The 17,737-nt window shown below is 43.3% G+C and overlaps 2 protein-coding genes across 6 annotated transcripts; one reads left to right on the top strand and one right to left on the bottom strand.

Annotated features, from left to right (window-relative positions):
- Positions 1-1,540: 1,540 nt before the first annotated feature.
- Positions 1,541-11,388, top strand: LOC110497946 (sushi domain-containing protein 6). Of its 4 annotated transcripts, none has more exons than XM_036954890.1 (8): positions 1,541-1,640; positions 6,139-6,290; positions 6,736-6,927; positions 7,072-7,464; positions 7,581-7,775; positions 9,164-9,302; positions 9,468-9,859; positions 9,970-11,388. In XM_036954890.1, exons 2-8 carry the CDS (start codon positions 6,173-6,175, stop codon positions 9,993-9,995), a joined length of 1,455 nt encoding a protein of 484 aa, XP_036810785.1. In that variant the 5' UTR covers positions 1,541-1,640; positions 6,139-6,172; the 3' UTR covers positions 9,996-11,388. The 4 variants fall into 4 exon arrangements, with proteins under 4 accessions (XP_036810785.1, XP_036810787.1, XP_036810786.1 ...); XM_036954892.1 differs by lacking the exon at positions 1,541-1,640 and adding an exon at positions 1,659-1,923 and having other exon boundaries at positions 7,072-7,458; XM_036954891.1 differs by lacking the exon at positions 1,541-1,640 and adding an exon at positions 1,660-1,923 and having other exon boundaries at positions 7,075-7,464.
- Positions 11,389-11,488: 100 nt separating this feature from the next.
- Positions 11,489-15,789, bottom strand: LOC110497947 (sodium/bile acid cotransporter). Of its 2 annotated transcripts, none has more exons than XM_021574434.2 (6): positions 15,637-15,789; positions 13,537-13,976; positions 13,048-13,252; positions 12,695-12,873; positions 12,376-12,575; positions 11,489-12,227 (listed from the first exon to the last, which is right to left on the bottom strand). In XM_021574434.2, the coding sequence occupies exons 2-5, from the start codon at positions 13,956-13,958 to the stop codon at positions 12,389-12,391; spliced, it is 993 nt and encodes a 330-aa protein (XP_021430109.2). In that variant the 5' UTR covers positions 13,959-13,976; positions 15,637-15,789; the 3' UTR covers positions 11,489-12,227; positions 12,376-12,388. The 2 variants fall into 2 exon arrangements, with proteins under 2 accessions (XP_021430109.2, XP_021430110.2); XM_021574435.2 differs by having other exon boundaries at positions 12,376-12,442.
- Positions 15,790-17,737: the final 1,948 nt, after the last annotated feature.

The following is a 17,737-nucleotide window of genomic DNA, read 5'->3' as shown; positions in this document are numbered from 1 at the left end:
GTGTAACTCCGGTATGGTAACATCTGGACAAAAATAGCTCCTACTTGGTAGTGTGTACCGGTGCTCGACCAGTTGACGACAGCCAACATCATCCACGACAGAGAATGGTTGATTGTCAAGGGCAATTCCATTATCTTGGCGTTAATGGATTTCGCCTTTGAGTTGTCTCGCTGAAATGTTCTTACTCTTTAAAATGAGTGCTCGACTTGAACTTGTTTAATTGTTGACAGTGTGCGCTTAGTATTTATCGGCTTTTGTTCAGTGTAACTCTGTATTTTTTGTGGCGTCATTATGTCATATAGGTAGGTATACAATTCAGCTTTGACATCGGTTTTGGACATCTGCGTTAAACTAGACATCGGGCCGATGCAGACATCTCTCTCTTGACATCGGCGTTAAACTAGACATAGGGCAGATGTTGGCGCATCTCTCTCTCTCTCGCTGATTGATTGATTGATACAGATAGCTAGCACTGCAGTGCATAAAATCTGGTGATTAGTTGACTCAAAGACAAAGAAGGAGAAAGACAATAGTTGAACAGTTTACTGACTGTACACTGTAACGTTACTACATGATTGTAACAGGTTTACTAACGCGTCCGTTCTATTAGCTATGTTGACTACGACCTTACTTTAGCTAATATGATGACAACAATTTGGTTTGGCTTGATAAGGTTTTTTTCACCAGGGTCACATACAGCTGACATGTTGTTCATTGAAGTCCACAACCGAGGGGAAAAGGGGATAGAAAGAGAGCGCAAGAAGGAATACAACGTTACTGCAATGAAAGTGAACTTTGTTTACAAGTGATCAGGGGTGTATTCATTCTGCCGATTCTGTTGAAACATGTTTCTTAAAAACGGAAGCAAACGGAACAAAACATACCTGAATTTGTCCAATATAAACTCTCGTTTGCAACTGTTGGACTAATAATTACACCCTATATCAGCTAGACGCAGGTAAGTGTGCAAGGCGGTATTCAATGTGTCACTGTCTGTCAGCTCATATTTTTCTCTCGACCTGTGTGCACCTATGTTGTAAATGTTCATTCATAGGCTAGGTTGTAGCAACCTCATGATGTAGGGAATGTATCATGTAATAGCCTAAACCTGTAGTCCCTGTTACATTGACCTGGGTGAATGGAATATTAATGGCAGTCATCCAATATGCTGTAATAGAAATAAGGCCATGCTCATTAAAAATCATCCTCCCTCATCTTAAACGGCACTGACCGCCACTGGTAGCTAGAGGCTATCTAGGGGCTATCGAGTAGACAATTTTGCAAGACATTTGAGGTAAATAAATAACATTTCATATTGTATTGTAACGACCCTGGGTTTATAACCCCGGAAATCGACTCTGGCGCACGAGCATGCTTTTGTGGCACAGTCGATAGCGCGCCGGACCTCGGGCTAGAAGGTCCCTGTTTCATTACAGTATTGTACATTAAATTATACATATTAAGTCTACCTCATTGCAGCGATGAGGTAGCCGTGGTAATGCTTTTTATTTTGGACTGGTATCTAAGGACGCACAAGACCCGGATGTGGTAACTATACAAAAGTTGTATCTTTATTGGTTAATTTTCTTTTCACAATAACAGACTTCGATGGAAGAGACCAAATCGAGGCAGCTCAGCAGGTACAATTAATTCATTATTTATATGGCTCAGCCTAGCAGCAAAGCCGTTGCGAAGCTAGTCTAGCGGGGGGGCGATTTGCAGTCTCCCCTGACCGCGCATAGTTGATGTTTTTAGTGAGGGACAATTGCCGTTTTACAGAAACTGATTAGGGGAATGTATCGACCACAGTGAGCGAGTACAGTAGAACAGGGTGGAGGAGGACCTGACTGTCCGTGTTTTTGTGTGAGTAAACGAAGAGATTAGCTGGCTAGGTATAGCTGACGTTGCTAACTACAATCAAAGGTAACGATAATGGTTTATTGTTGTTAACATAGCTACTGTAGTTAGCGTTACATGATTCACAATTAGCTAGCGTTGTTATGCTGACGAGGTCTAGTGTGAGAAAGAACGTTATCTACAGTAGCAATCTAATGTTAACCAGCTGGTGTTCTCTACGTAACATTAATCTGCCGCTGCTAGCCAGGTAATGTGGTGTGTAGGTAGTAGGTAACGTCTATATATATATATATATATACACACACACAAAAGTATGTGGCCACCCCATCAAATTAGTGGATTCAGTTATTTCATTTTATACACCCGTTGCTGACAGGTGTATAAAATCGAGCACACAGCAATGCAATTTCCACAGACTAATATTGGCAGTAGAAGGGCCTTACTGAAGAACTGTGACTTTCAACGTGGCACCGTCATGGTCAGTCCATAAAATTTCTGCCCTGGTAGAGCTGCCCGTTCAACTGTAAGTGCTGTTATTGTGAAGTGGAAACTTCTAGGAGTAACAACGGCCCAGTCGTGAAGTGGTAGGCCACACAAGCTTGCAGAACGGGACCAACGATTGCTGAAGGGCATAGCGCGTAAAACTCATATGTCCTTGGTTGCAACACTTTCTACCGAGTTACTTCCAGAGGCTGTTTGGAACATCAGTCAGCACAAGAACTGTCGTCTGGAGCTTCATGAAATGGATTTCCATTGATTGCCAAGCAACCGCACAATAGCCTAAAATCACAATGCCAAGCGTCGGCTGGAGTGGTGTAAAGCTCGCCGCCATTGGACTCTGTGGAAACGTGTTCTCTGGCGTGATGAATCACGCTTCACCATCTGGCAGTCCGATGGAGGAATCTGGGTTTGGCAGATGCCAAAAGAACGCTACCTGCCCGACTTCATAGTGCCAACTGTGCAGTTTGGTGGAGGAGGAATGGTCTGGGGCTGTTTTTCATGGTTCGGGCTAGGCCCCTTAGTTCCAGTGACAGGACATCTCTTATACAATGACATTCTAGACAATGCTGTGCTTCCAACTTTGTGGCAACAGTTTGAGGAAGGCCCTTTCTTGTTTCAGCATGACAATGCCCAGTGCACTAAGCGAGTTCCATACAGAAATTGTTGTCAAGATTGTGTGGAAGAACTTAACTGACCTGCACAGAGCCCTGAACTCAACCCCACCTAACGCCTTTGGGATTAATTGGAACGCCAACTGCGAGCCAGGCCTAATCGCCCAACATCAGTGACCGACCTCAATAATGCTCTGGTGGCTGAATGGAAGGAAGTCCCCACAGCAATTTTACAACATCTAGTGGAAAGCCTTTCCAGAAGAGTGGAGGCTGTTATAGCAGCAAAGGGGGGACCAACTCCACATACTTGTGGGCACATACTTTTGGTAATGTACAGTGCCTTGCGAAAGTATTCAGCCCCCTTGAACTTTGCGACCTTTTGCCACATTTCAGGCTTCAAACATAAAGATATACAACTGTATTTTTTTGTGAAGAATCAACAACAAGTGGGACACAATCATGAAGTGGAACAACATTTATTGGATATTTCAAACTTTTTTAACAAATCAAAAACTGAAAAATTGGGCGTGCAAAATTATTCAGCCCCTTTACTTTCAGTGCAGCAAACTCTCTCCAGAAGTTCAGTGAGGATCTCTGAATGATCCAATGTTGACCTAAATGACTAATGATGATAAATACAATCCACCTGTGTGTAATCAAGTCTCCGTATAAATGCACCTGCACTGTGATAGTCTCAGAGGTCCGTTAAAAGCGCAGAGAGCATCATGAAGAACAAGGAACACACCAGGCAGGTCCGAGATACTGTTGTGAAGAAGTTTAAAGCCGGATTTGGATACAAAAAGATTTCCCAAGCTTTAAACATCCCAAGGAGCACTGTGCAAGCGATAAAATTGAAATGGAAGGAGTATCAGACCACTGCAAATCTACCAAGACCTGGCCGTCCCTCTAAACTTTCAGCTCATACAAGGAGAAGACTGATCAGAGATGCAGCCAAGAGGCCCATGATCACTCTGGATGAACTGCAGAGATCTACAGCTGAGGTGGGAGACTCTGTCCATAGGACAGCAATCAGTCATATATTGCACAAATCTGGCCTTTATGGAAGAGTGGCAAGAAGAAAGCCATTTCTTAAAGATATCCATAAAAAGTGTCGTTTAAAGTTTGCCACAAGCCACCTGGGAGACACACCAAACATGTGGAAGAAGGTGCTCTGGTCAGATGAAACCAAAATTGAACTTTTTGGCAACAATGCAAAACGTTATGTTTGGCGTAAAAGCAACACAGCTGAACACACCATCCCCACTGTCAAACATGGTGGTGGCAGCATCATGGTTTGGGCCTGCTTTTCTTCAGCAGGGACAGGGAAGAGGGTTAAAATTGATGGGAAGATGGATGGAGCCAAATACAGGACCATTCTGGAAGAAAACCTGATGGATTCTGCAAAAGACCTGAGACTGGGACGGAGATTTGTCTTCCAACAAGACAATGATCCAAAACATAAAGCAAAATCTACAATGGAATGGTTCAAAAATAGACATATCCATGTGTTAGAATGGCCAAGTCAAAGTCCAGACCTGAATCCAATCGAGAATCTGTGGAAAGAACTGAAAACTGCTGTTCACAAATGCTCTCCATCCAACCTCACTGAGCTCGAGCTGTTTTGCAAGGAGGAATGGGAAAAAATGTCAGTCTCTCGATGTGCAAAACTGATAGAGACATACCCCAAGCGACTTACAGCTGTAATCGCAGCAAAAGGTGGCACTACAAAGTATTAACTTAAGGGGGCTGAATAATTTTGCACGCCCAATTTTTCAGTTTTTGATTTGTTAAAAAAGTTTGAAATATCCAATAAATGTTGTTCCACTTCATGATTGTGTCCCACTTGTTGTTGATTCTTCACAAAAAAATACAGTTTTATATCTTTGTTTGAAGCCTGAAATGTGGCAAAAGGTCGCAAAGTTCAAGGGGGCCGAATACTTTCGCAAGGCACTGTAGCTAATAGTTTTCCCCTCTGCTATCTGGTTAGTATAAAGATGCAATAAGCAGAAAGCACATGAATTCTAATAGTTCTCCTAAATGTGACAAAACAAACCACTGAGTGTAGAGAATTATTGTACCGTCTTTTCAATAACCAAAAATATTGTATTTTCAGCTGTTTGAAGCTGAAGTTGTAAGTAAAATATGCAAAAATTAAACATAAGAAAGTGGAAGCATAGAAATGTGTTCCCGAGTAGCGCAGCGTTCTGAGGCACTGCATTTCAGTGTTTGAGGCGTCACTATAGTCACCCTGGTTTGATTCCAGGCTGTATCACAATCGGCTGTGATTGGGAGTCCCATAGGGCGGGGCACAACTGCCGTCGTCCGGGTTTGGCCGGTGTAGGCCGTCATTGTAAATAAGAATTTGTGCTTAACTGACTTACCTAGTTAAATAAAGTTTTTTTTTTTTTAAGTACTTTTTTTTGGCCAAAGAGCAGGTCTACTGCTTCTTAAACTTGTTTCAATGAGTATGACAGATCTATAACTCAGATTTCTTTGAATTTGGTTGGTTTGCCCAAAAAGTTACTTAACTTTTTTTTTAAAACTTGGTTTGGGAGGACATACCCAGACCGTAGTTACATTACCTAGTTAATTAGCTAGCTAGGTAGTTATCAAATAGGATGCTAGTATGAGTGTCTTTGGCTGTAACTTAACTACAGTCAGATCTTTTTTTTGTTTAGCCTTTATTTAACTAGGTAAGTCAGTTAAGAACAAATGATTATTTGGCCTACCCCGTCCAAACCCTCCCCTAACCTGAACGATGCTGAGCCAATTGTGCGCCGCCCAATGGGACTCCCGATCACAGCCGGTTGTGATACAGCCAAGGATCGAACCAGGGTCTGTTGTGCGCCACTTAGTTCTCATTGGACCCAAATAAAGGGTCAGTGCTATTCGGGATACTTGGAAAATCCCTTCCCTAAACTACAACCTTAACCATTTAAATGTCAACTTCAATGGGGATAGGGACGTCCCAAGGGTCCGTGATTGCATGGTCCCCAAACAAAGCATCTGCTCTTTCTTGATCTTGGGATATATGCATTAGACTCAGTCAAATGTGACTTTGCAGTTGCTAGTAAATAATAATTAGAACTTGGACAGGGTTGATTATTTGGGGGGTGGGCGACAACTCCGTTCAGTTGTCAGTCAATTCATTCTGGTCTTCTATCCCTAGGTTGAGCTGAATCCCTCTGCAGTGGAAGTAAAATATGTGCAATGGAATGGTAGAGTCAATGTCAAAAGCCCTTGAGCTGCTCACCTCAGCTGACAAGCGGGCACTTTCACTGTTGCTCTTTCTGACTGTGCTATCCACGGGACAAGGGTCAGGTAAGAGATCTCTCGTCAGCAAAATCCCCCCCACACGTCTCCGTTCCATACATTACTGTTATGCTGCTACAATTCCGCTTCTCTCTTTCAGTCTAATAATGTAGGATGTACATTAACCTACTGTATGTGGTAAATTATAACATCGGAATTGGGTTTATTTGAACAAACAACTGGCCAACACATGAGCTACACTCAATATTAAGGTGTAAAGTCCCCACATCCTCTCATAGCTGATGAGTAAAAGATGCTGGATGGAGTGCGTGAAGCTGTTGCTAGAAGTCCCACTCACCTCCCACTGCCTTTGTGACTCATTGATATTATATAAACCTCATAAAAACCACTTATAGCGAGGCCCTTAACAACAGTGTTTTAAAACCAAAATATAGCAGGGGAAAAAAACAGCAGTATGCGCTAGCATCAATCATGACCTTTTGTCCCTCCTCAGGATGTGTGAGGCCATTCATGGTGCAGAACAGCTGGGTCAACCTGACAGAGACTAACAGGGGTTCCTTCCCTGTGGGCACGGTGCTCCAGTACAGCTGTGACCCAGGCTATCTGGCTGATGGGCCCAGCATCATCACATGCAACCCCCTGGGCCTCTGGACCTCAGACCCACCCCACTGCAAACGGAGTGACGGTGAGTGGCTCTCTACAATGTGGCCACCAGTATGACTCATTGTGAACAGGATTATTTCTTTCCATTTGAACAACAAAGTTGATACCAAAATTTGGATAATGTAGGATTATAACTTTACAACATGATTGTGTTGTTTCTGACCAGCAGTGTGCCGGCCTCTGTTTGAGCCTGAGAATGGAGGGTACACATGCCACCCGTCTCCCTGCCATCGGCTAGGCCAGGGCACTGTGATCGAGTACTTCTGTGATGAAGGCTTCATCCTGAAGGGAGACTACAAGTACAAATATCTTACCTGTCAGGATGGGGAGTGGGACGGCCCCATGCAGATTAGCTGTGTCAACCAAGGATGTGCGAGGCCGTTCATGGTCCAACATGGGTCAGCCAACCTGACAGAGACTAACGGGGCTTCCTTTCCTGTCGGCACGGTGCTCCAGTACAGCTGTGACCCAGGCTTCCTGGAGGATGGGCCCAACATCCTCACCTGCACTCCCCTGGGCCACTGGTCCTCAGACCCACCCCGCTGCATACACAGTGATAGTACTAATGGCTTTACTAAATACTCTGAATTCATTCCACACACACTAACATATTTGGAAGTCTAAAATTTGTTTTGTGAACTCACTGATGATGGTTCTCTTGTTTCTTGTCAACAGTGTGTCTGTCTCCATTTGAGCCAGAGAATGGGGGTTACACCTGCCACCCGTCCCCCTGCCATAGACTGAACCATCGCACTGTGATTGAGTACTTCTGTGATGAAGGCTACATCCTGAAGGGAGAGTACAAATACCTGACCTGTCAGGACGGGGAGTGGGACGGTCCCATGCAGATTAGCTGTCTCCTGGACCAAGGTTGGTCTTACTCTTCAGAGTTCAGTGTTGGGTCGCTTGAACTATTTGCTTTTTGTTGTATCAATCTGCAAGATGAAAGTTCACTAACATTATTGCTTTTTTCAAACCTCGAGCGACTGCCAACCTGCACACATTTTGCGTACCATGCACGCAATTTGAGGTCAAAGTATGCTGGCACAATAAACTATTATAAAATAGGCACGTTGCGGTGGTAGGCATTGACGAGCAAGGAAACCTATGTTGCGGTAGTTCAGTGAGTGTCGCTGCTTGGATGGAAACAGACATGGCAGAGAGCTGTTCCGCTAATATGTCCTTCACAAAAGGTTATGTTAGACTGTTAAACATTAGTAGGCCTATGTTAATTAATCACTTCTTGATCTGTCCTCTTGATACAGTTGTATGTCGACAGTAGGCTGCAAATGATGTGATAAGTCTGTTCACCAATGACAAGGCATGTTGAATGAATGGTAGCCTAGTAGTCAAACTTGATGGATTAGGTCAGGGATGGAAATCTTATGGGGGGGGGGGGGGGGAACCAAGGAATTTTTTTTTTTTTTTTTTTTTTTTTTTTTTTTTACTCATTGAAACAAGTCTAAGAAGCGGTAGATCTGCTCTGTGGGCAATTTTTTATTTATTGTTTACCTTTATTTAACTAGGCAAGTCAGTTAACAACAAATTATTTATGATGACAACCTACACCGGCCAAACCCCGACGCCGCTGGACCAATTGTGTGCCGTCCTATGGGACTCCCAATCACGGCGGTTGTGATACAGCCTGGATTTGAACCAGGGTGCCTGTAGTGACGCCTCTAGAACTGCGATGCAGTGCCTTAGACTGCTTTGCTGCTCAGGAGGCCTAGTTCAGTTGTTTCATATTCCAAATAACCTACAGTAAACTAGACTACTACATTGCATCCAGTAGTTGGAATTGTTCAGATTTTACTCCCCTCCAAAAATTAAGTCAGTTTACATTTTCACTCAAATGTAACCTAGAAACATTTCATTGAGACCACATCAATTTAATTTAGGATCAAACACAAGACTTCTGTGTTGGCTATGTTGTTTGATATAAAATCCTAGGGAGAGCCCTGATGTATGCATTTTAAGCATATCTCTTCTAGTTAGCTATCGAAGAGCAGCCAATTACCAAGTACCATACCAGTCTAAAGCCTCACATTCCTACTTAGGCAGTCTTCTGTCAACATCATTATTAGGCAAAAAAAAGTGAATTGCTTATGATGTGAGCAGTGTGGGAGTCGCACGTGCGCTGTCGTGGGGGCCGGCGGTGGCACCACCGTGCTGAATTGGTACTCCTAAATATTCTTCAAGGTTGGCAGGTCTGTGACACTGTTTGCACTTGGGCTGATTGCCTTATTCCCCTCTTCCAGACAGAGACCCTGCCCTGCCGTTGGGCATACCCACCCTGTCCATCGTGGCCTCCACTGCCAGCTCTGTAGCCCTCATCCTGCTGCTGGTGGTCCTGTTTGTCCTGCTGCAGCCAAAACTCAAGTCCTTCAACCACAGCCGGTGGGTGGCCTGAAACTACAGACATGCTTATTCAGCATCAGCTATGGTAGACTTATCCTAGCTATTTGTGTACTCCAGGGGTGTGCATGTCTCATAAAACTAGCTCATAAGTCTCTAACGTAATGCGTAATTAACAGTTTCACTCCTCTCTGGTCCCCCTCACAGCCGTGAGCAGGGGGTGTCAGGCCAGCCTGTGTCCATCATGGTGGAGGGGGTGCAGGTGGCCCTGCCCTCCTATGAGGAGGCGGTGTGTGGTGGAGGGGGTCTGAGTCTCAGCTCTGAGTCCCGGGTCCAAATAGTGCTGTCAGAGGGCCAGCAGGCTGCAGGGACGACCGAGCCGCTCATTGCACAGGCCAGGCCCTCCACCCTCTCCCAGCTCTCAGAGATGGCATTGGTTCACCCAGTACCACCATCCTTCACTTCTTCCCCTTCATACTCCTGCTGGGGCCCGGAGCAGGCTGCTGCTGCAGCGCCTTCACCTTCACAGCGGAGGGACTCCACAGGCAGTGAGCAGCACAGTCTGCCCCTCCTCAACTCTGAGATGGACTACTCTGACGGTAGGCCCCCTATCAACATGTCTCTCCAAACAGGCCTCTTCACACATGTATTGGTTGATAATGCCCATATATGCATACGGCGTATTGATGATGTCTCTTTGTTTCTGCAGATATGCCTTTGTTAAAGGAGGCCTGAATCATGCTGCAGCCACTTGGGCGTACATTAGAGACATCCAGGGTTGCTGTTGTGCGGCTGTGTTGAGTCGGAGGCATGTATGAAGCTCCCCACTGCAGCAGCTGCCAACACAAGACTACCCACCCACCTCCTCCAGGGGCACTAAGTGAGGCCGTGTCATGCTCAGCAGAATGTTGCTTCTCCCCCATCCAGAGGAGGGCTCAGAGGGGTTTAACATGTACATAATGCTTAGCCATTTTCTAAGTGTCTGACACTTGTTATTTTAACCATTGGCTTAGCGCAGGGACGTAACTGTAAAAGAATGACCACCCTGTATGTTGGATGGTCTTCTGGAAAGCTCGATATGACATTTGAAAATTCTCTTTACAGCATTACATGTATTTCTTTTCAGTGGTTAAACACATTTTATGAGCTAATCATTGCACCCATCACCAATTTGTACCATGTCGACTTGTTTTTACATGATCACTGCAGAACATGCACAGCAGCATGTTAGGAATGATGCATGAAGACCACTGCAACTTAGATTGAACTGGTCATTCTCACACATACACAGATTTGACCATTTATGCTCGATAAGGTAAGTAAGAGTAACTTGTGATAATATTCTGAATGGGGTTCTTAATGGCACAACTAATTGATGTCACGTATCCATTCTGATCATAGTTTTGAGCGCAGTGTTTTTTTTTTCATGCACTTATTAGATGATTTTGCTGAAGGCCGGTGTTCCCTAGGTTGAGGCACACCTCTCAGCTTATTGACATTGGGCTTAGCGTTCATATCCTCTTATTCATGTCAGTACACCTTTTCCCAGGTGGCCTTAGAGCTCCACTGCTATGCACAAAAAGCATTTGTATTGAGTTTCCTTCCTAAAAAAAAAAGGATTTTAAAATTGTCCATTTTCGCTCTTCACAGCTCCGTGACGTAACAAGTTGGAGCATAGTTGGTGGTTCTTGGAGATCTGACAATGTTATACTTTATATTTATTTGTGGGTTGTTTAAAATGATGCATTAAGTTAAGACGGGTAAACTAAATTGAGTATTTAGTATATTCATGTCCAGAATGCTGTTGATCAGCCATGGTTGCTTGGATGCTTCCACAATTCTTGAAAAAGCATATTAAGACGTGTCTTTTAACATTTCCACCTTGGTGGACTCATAAGGACATAATATATGGAAGACTAAAGTTAATTGGGTTAACCATAGTTCAAAACAGATCATTATTGTTATGTACAGAAGCTTAGTGTCATCTCTTTTCAAATGGTTTCAGTTGCTTTGGGACTACACAATGCAATTGGTGTAAAGATTGTATTTTAATATTTGAAAAAAGGTTTGTTAATTTTACTCTGTAAATACCCTGTTATAATTTTGAATAAATATAATTTGAGCTGTGCAAGGTTTTGTCCTTGTCAACCAATTCTATTCTTCAACAGTTCAACCTCTTTCACTGCACTGTTTGATCTCTATGTTTTGTGGACATTGTCAGCACTAGGTGGCATTGTAATGCACTTTATTTATAAAGAACCCACTTCTTGAAAATTAATTTTCTGACATTTTAGGCTTTTTTTTGTAATTAAACATCACAATTTTTGTTTTCATAAAACTGCAACAAAGATGGAGACCCTGTACAACTTTATGCTGCTTTTATGTCCTCTACAGAAATGACCCCATTGTCATTGTGTATTTGGTTAAAACCTTAATCTACATTATACATTTTTTATATTTACTCTTAAGTATAAAATACCTGGGCATAATCTATTGTCAAAATGCTAAATATTGGCAGTAGATAAAGTATTTAAATTCATTATCTTCTCTAGAAATAAAAGCTTGTCAATATAAATACAGTTACTCCTTCTTTCCTCCAGTTAGTATCTAGTGGCTTAGACACTGCATTCCAACTACAGTATACAGTTGCATTGGTAAAATTGTGCTGCACATCGCCAGGCAGTTATGTTTCCCTAAAAACCCATACATTTGATGTCATTGAAGTGACTAAGCGATGACCATATTAGACTACCATCTTCTGTTCTCAACACATCCTGATTGTCTGAGGTGTCCCTCTCCATTCCTTTGCCTTTCCAATGCTGTGGTCTTGGCTCCTGTCCTGGGCCTGTTCAGTTTGGTCCGCTGTCCTCCTGTGGCCACTCCATCTCTATGGGCCTCTCCCATATGGGACCTATAAAACCTTTACTTCCTCTATTTTACCGGCCACTGTCATGTATACAGGCTTTGCTATGGGAGAGAAAAATAGATTTCTTTAGAAAGATTGCCTATATTTTCTCAAACAGTCTGGCGCACTGTAACAACAGCAGGGGTAAGGGGACAGTACATTCTCTGAGCCACGCTACCCTAGTGTTACCCAGGCAGCTATGACACTTACCCTCAGCTGGTGGCTAGAAGCTTTGGTAACATCTGAAGAGGATGATGAAAAGCAGCGCCTCGCCTCCCTGGAATAGGATGTAGATTAGCGGGAACAGATACAGGGGGCCAATAACCTTCGGGGGAAAGGCCACTTTCAAGATGGTGGAACACAGCTGGATGTTTTGACAGCCTGTCTCCATAGAAATAGTCCTTCTGCATCTGAGAAAATATGTGTTACATGGTTTGCTCAACTGTATATTATTATTGATAGCTGTGAATGGATGCATACCCCTTGGCCCAGTCTATCCTTGAACCGATGAATACAGCAGTGCACTTACTGATGATTGACCTTGAAGATGGTGGACATGAGGTATCCCAGCAGGTAGCCTGTCAGGGGCATCAGTGCAGCCACGGCCATGAGTTGGGGTGAGAGAACCACCCACACTGTTCCCCCAATGGAGATGCCTGACATGACACCAATGGCCACAGTGGCAATTAGTAAGATGCTTAGACCAACCTGTGGAGTAAATGCTCTGTCAAATCAAACATGCTTTTACAGAGGATGTTAATTATTGTCCTTTCGTAAATAGAAAATGCTATATGAATGAACTTGGATTAGAAACACTATTTTATATACCTTAAGATGTGTCACTTTGTTGACCAAAAATACAGGATCTGGAGTCAAGCTCACCTTGATGATGATCTGAGAGTACTGTGGTACCCGGTGGTTGATGGCTATGCCAATGGCACAGGGCACTAGGGTCATGATGAGAGCTATGGTGATGCCAGTGTAAGGCACAGCGTTTTCCAAATTATTGAAGCCATGGCAATATAGGAAGAGCAGCAGAGGCATCATACCCAGGGCCAAAACAGTAGAACATGTGGTCATTACAATGCTGTAGGATATAAAGAGAAGGGGAGGTTGAAACTTTTGTAATTTCCATTCAATTTTCAATTTTAACTGAGTTTTGGTGATATCCTTGCCAAATCTTAACAATAGAACATGTGTTATCTTTAGTTTAGCATTCATGCCATGTGCAAAATTATTCAAACCTTTGCATTTTTCTGTATTGTGAAACAATTGTATAAATGGTTTGTCCAACATTTTTGTCCAACATGTCCTGCCTAATAATTTCTCTAAATAAAAAAAAACTTCAGATCAAAATGTCAATGAGTTCACCTTAGGTTCATGTCACCCTTCAGGGCCAGGGCGAAGATGTTGGAGAGGTTTCCCCCCGGACAGCAGCCACAGATTAGCACGGTCACAGCCTCGATGGCGCCCAGCTGGAAGATTTTGGCCAGGCTGAAGGCAGTGAGAGGCATGATACCAAACTGGGCCACCACTGCGATGGCCACCCCTTTGGGCTTCAGGATATGGGCCTTGATCTTGGAGATCTCCATGGTGCAGCCCAGGGACACCATGGTGATGAAGAGGATGATGATGGTGATGCCACTGATGGCCATGTCCATAACCGGGGAGAAGGGGGACTGGAAGCCAGTGGTGACATTATGAGGCGTGATGTTGTAGGTGTTGCCGCCATTCCAAGCTGTCTCATAGCCATCTCTGTTCTGTCCCTCTGTCTGGTTCATGGTACCATTCATCCCAAAGCTGTTTGTTTACTTTATATTTAATGAGACACCGAACATAAAAAAAAAAATGAAGAAACAGATCTATGTCAAATGGAGAGCAAATGGTTCTGTGTTGTCTCTTGGACTTGACCAACTGGAGAGTCACAACTCCTCCGATCCACTCTATTACACTTCAGCCTTGTGATCTAAACTTTGAATGGTGTCTACTCTAGACTTCCATCATGAGTATTACTATTTTTACAATAAGACAGTTTGGTACTAGCTACGTTACTCAATGACACCACACAATTAATATATTTGATGAGAACAATGCAATCTATGAATGTATTTTGCTACCAGGCAACATTTCACCTCAGAAGATGAATCAAATCTATCCTGCAGTGTTGAATGACTCCGTAGCTATGCTGATGATGACACACCAGTCCAGAGAGTTAATACACTACTCTATAAATGTATACCATCGTCACTCAGTTCTGACCGTACAGTGGTTAGTAAATACTTTCTTAATGCTATTTTTCTTAAAACTGCATTGTTGGCTAAGGGCTTGTAAGTAAGCATTTCACTGTAAGGTCTACTACACCTGTTGTATTCGGCGCATGTGACAAGTAAAATGTGATTTGATCTGAGTATTAGCCTTTGGTGTTACTCAGAGAGATATTCTCCTTGTGACTTTCAGCTGCTACAGAAGCTGAACTGATGAGGGACAAATGATTGTTCAAAGAATATCTCCCTTTCCTAGAATATGTGACTAAAGAGCAAACATATACATTTTAGCACAATTAATTGGATAAGTACGATTTGTTTTTCTACATGGTTTGCTATCCTAATGCGGTTCCCTAGGCACCCACTGAAGGGCTATTCATCAACCCATGCTATTCAGAGAGCAACAAACAGGCACAGTGCCCCAAAGAATAGAGTGCAGGGGGGTGCCCAATCATACACGGATTCAAAGAGGCCTCAAGTAGGGCGAATTTAGTAATTTCTTAGAAGTGTCTCAGAACACGTCTTTAATGAAAATATCAGGACCCGAAAGGATATTTTTTACAAAACAGAGTGCAGAAATACACTAAGCATACCAAACATTAGAACCCCCCCCTTTGCCCTCAGAACAGCCTCAATTTGTCGGGGCATGGACTGTACAAAGTTCAAAAGTGTTCCACAGGGATACTAGGCCATGTTGTCTACAATGCTTCCCACAGTTGTGTCAAGTTGGCTGGATATCCTTTGGGTGGTGGACCGTTCTTGATACACATGGGAAACTGTTGAGCGTGAAAAACCCAGCAGTGTTGCAGTTCTTGACATAAACCGGCACTTAAATCTGTTGTTTTATTAACCCTCTGAATGGCACACATGCATAATCCATGTCTCAATTGTCTCAAGGCTTAATTAGGTTTTATTATTGGTATTTTTTTCTTGCCCTTACTCATTAGTATTTATTTGCATGTAATGAGATAAACTAAATCTAGATCTGCTTTATGTGTAAATTAGATTACTTTCATGCAGGTCGTGTCTGTGTTTTAAACGTATGAGTCCTGAAGTGGCACTGTAGTTTAACTAGTTATTACATTGTTATTAAAGTCCAATTGAAAAGATTTTAAAAAGTAGATAACAATCCCAGATTATAATGCAAGTAGTAAAGAATTTAATGACACCTCAAGGCACTGTGATTATTTAAAAAGTATTTTCTTACCTTCATTGTGTGCAGTCTTGTGATGTTCAAGTCTCTGGTCCGCTGTGTGCTTTCTCTCTCTTCTCTCTCTCTCTTACTCCCCGTCTCTCCCCTCTCTAGCACACACACTTTACCCATCCCTCCTCACATTCTTCTATCTAACCCCATAGCTCTCTATCTAGAACCCCCTGTCACATGGCATTATGGTCACATGTTAGGGGGGCTAACTCCTGCGCAACAGGCTACATCTTCAAATGCATAACAATCATCACATTTCTGTACTCTTTGCCCTCTTACATCCCGGACATATCCAACTGAATATGTTTGTATATGACAGGGGGATGTTCATGAGACAAAGGAATGCATGTATTTCTTCCCAATTCAACTTTCTTAGCAGAATTGACATAATTGTCACCTAAAAACAGCTTGTTAGATATCCATGGTTAATGATGATGTCAACACTCTTATAAAATGTTTCAGGGCTCTGGAGCTAACATTAGGTACAGCTGAAGATAAGCTGATCACAATGCTGTACCAATAAGTTCCAGTAAATGCTCATCCACACCTGCTAATATGAGATGCCAGCTCTGTCCCTTATTTGGCTGTATTTCTATTAGACTTGAGTACCGTGGGAAAGCCCTGTTTAGCATCAATGGGTCAGATTGTGTCGACAGAGTGTAATTGTTGCCAGAACACTTCAGGAGGATTTTTTCTACTTGGCATTCATGCACATGGAACAAGTATCAATTAATATTACACAACCAGGCTGAAAGTTCAATGCCTTCGCCTGGCAAAGTTGCCAGTCCTTTCAGTGGAGCCCCTCCTCACTTTATGCCATCCTTGGCAACTTAGGACCTTCCAGTCACTGGGCCAGAGATGTCAAATAATGTACTTAGAGCATGTACTGACCAGCTTGCAAGTGTCTTCACTGACATTGTCAACCTCTCCCAGGGGCTATGGTGGTCTGCTTAGTTCCCTCCTGGACTCCCTGTTCACACACGACTGCATGGCCGCCACGACTCCAACGCCATCAGTCATTTGCAGAAGATACAACGGTGGTAGGCCTGATCACAGACGACAAGGAGACAGCCTATAGGGGGGAGGTCAGAGACCTGGCAGTCTGGTGCCAGGACAACAAACTCTCCCTCAACATCAACAAGACAAAAGAGCTGATCGAGGACTACAGGAAACAGAGGGCCGAGCACGCCCCCATTCACATCGACGCCTATAGTGGAGCGGCTCGAGAGCTTCAAGTTCCTCTGTTTCCACATCACTAAGGGTCTATCATTGTTCAAACACACTAACACAATAGTGAAGAGGGCACAACAACACCTATTTCCCCTCAGGTGGCTGAAAAGATTTGGCATGGCATGATCCTCAAAAAGTTCTACAGCTACAGCATTGAACGCATCTTGACTGGCTGCATCACTGCTTGGTATGGCAGCTACAGAGGGTAGAACGAATGGCCCAATACATCACTGGGGCCGAGCTCCCTGCCATCCAGGACCTCTATACCAGGCGGTGTCAGAGGAAGGCCCTAAAAATGCTCAAAGACTCAAGCCACCAAAGTCATAGACTGTTTTCTCTGCTACCGCACAGCAAGCAGTACCGATGCACCAAGTCTGGAACCAACAGGACCCTGAACAGCTTCTACCCCCAAGCCATAAGACTGCTCATCACATAGGGTGCAGCTACTATTTACCATCTGTCACTGTATTCCTAGTTATATGTATATATCTACCTTAATTACTTTGCACCCTTGCACAACGACTCAGTATTGGAACCTCTTGTATATAACCAAGTTATCGTTCCTCATTGTGTATCTATTATTACGTGTTTTATTTTTCTATTATTTCTCTATTTGCTTTCTCTCTGCATTGTTGGGATGTAAGCATTTCACTGTTTGTCCACACCTGTTGTGTGTTACAAATACCAGATATGCATTCTGATTAAACATTTCACTGGAAAAAAAATGATGTATGTGATACTATGCTTTGCATGCCATGAAAGAGCTTGAAGAAAAAAACAACTTATTTTCAAACTGAACCTGTGCTTTTCTTACTTGCTCACATTCCAGTGTTACAAAAATGTCCAGTGATCCCTTTCGCTGTAGTGGTTGTGG

This window comes from Oncorhynchus mykiss, chromosome 19 (assembly GCF_013265735.2).
Source record: "Oncorhynchus mykiss isolate Arlee chromosome 19, USDA_OmykA_1.1, whole genome shotgun sequence".
NCBI classification, from domain to species: domain Eukaryota; kingdom Metazoa; phylum Chordata; class Actinopteri; order Salmoniformes; family Salmonidae; genus Oncorhynchus; species Oncorhynchus mykiss.
The sequence above is the reverse complement of the archived record's forward strand: the minus strand, read 5'-3'. Positions and strand labels throughout refer to the sequence as shown.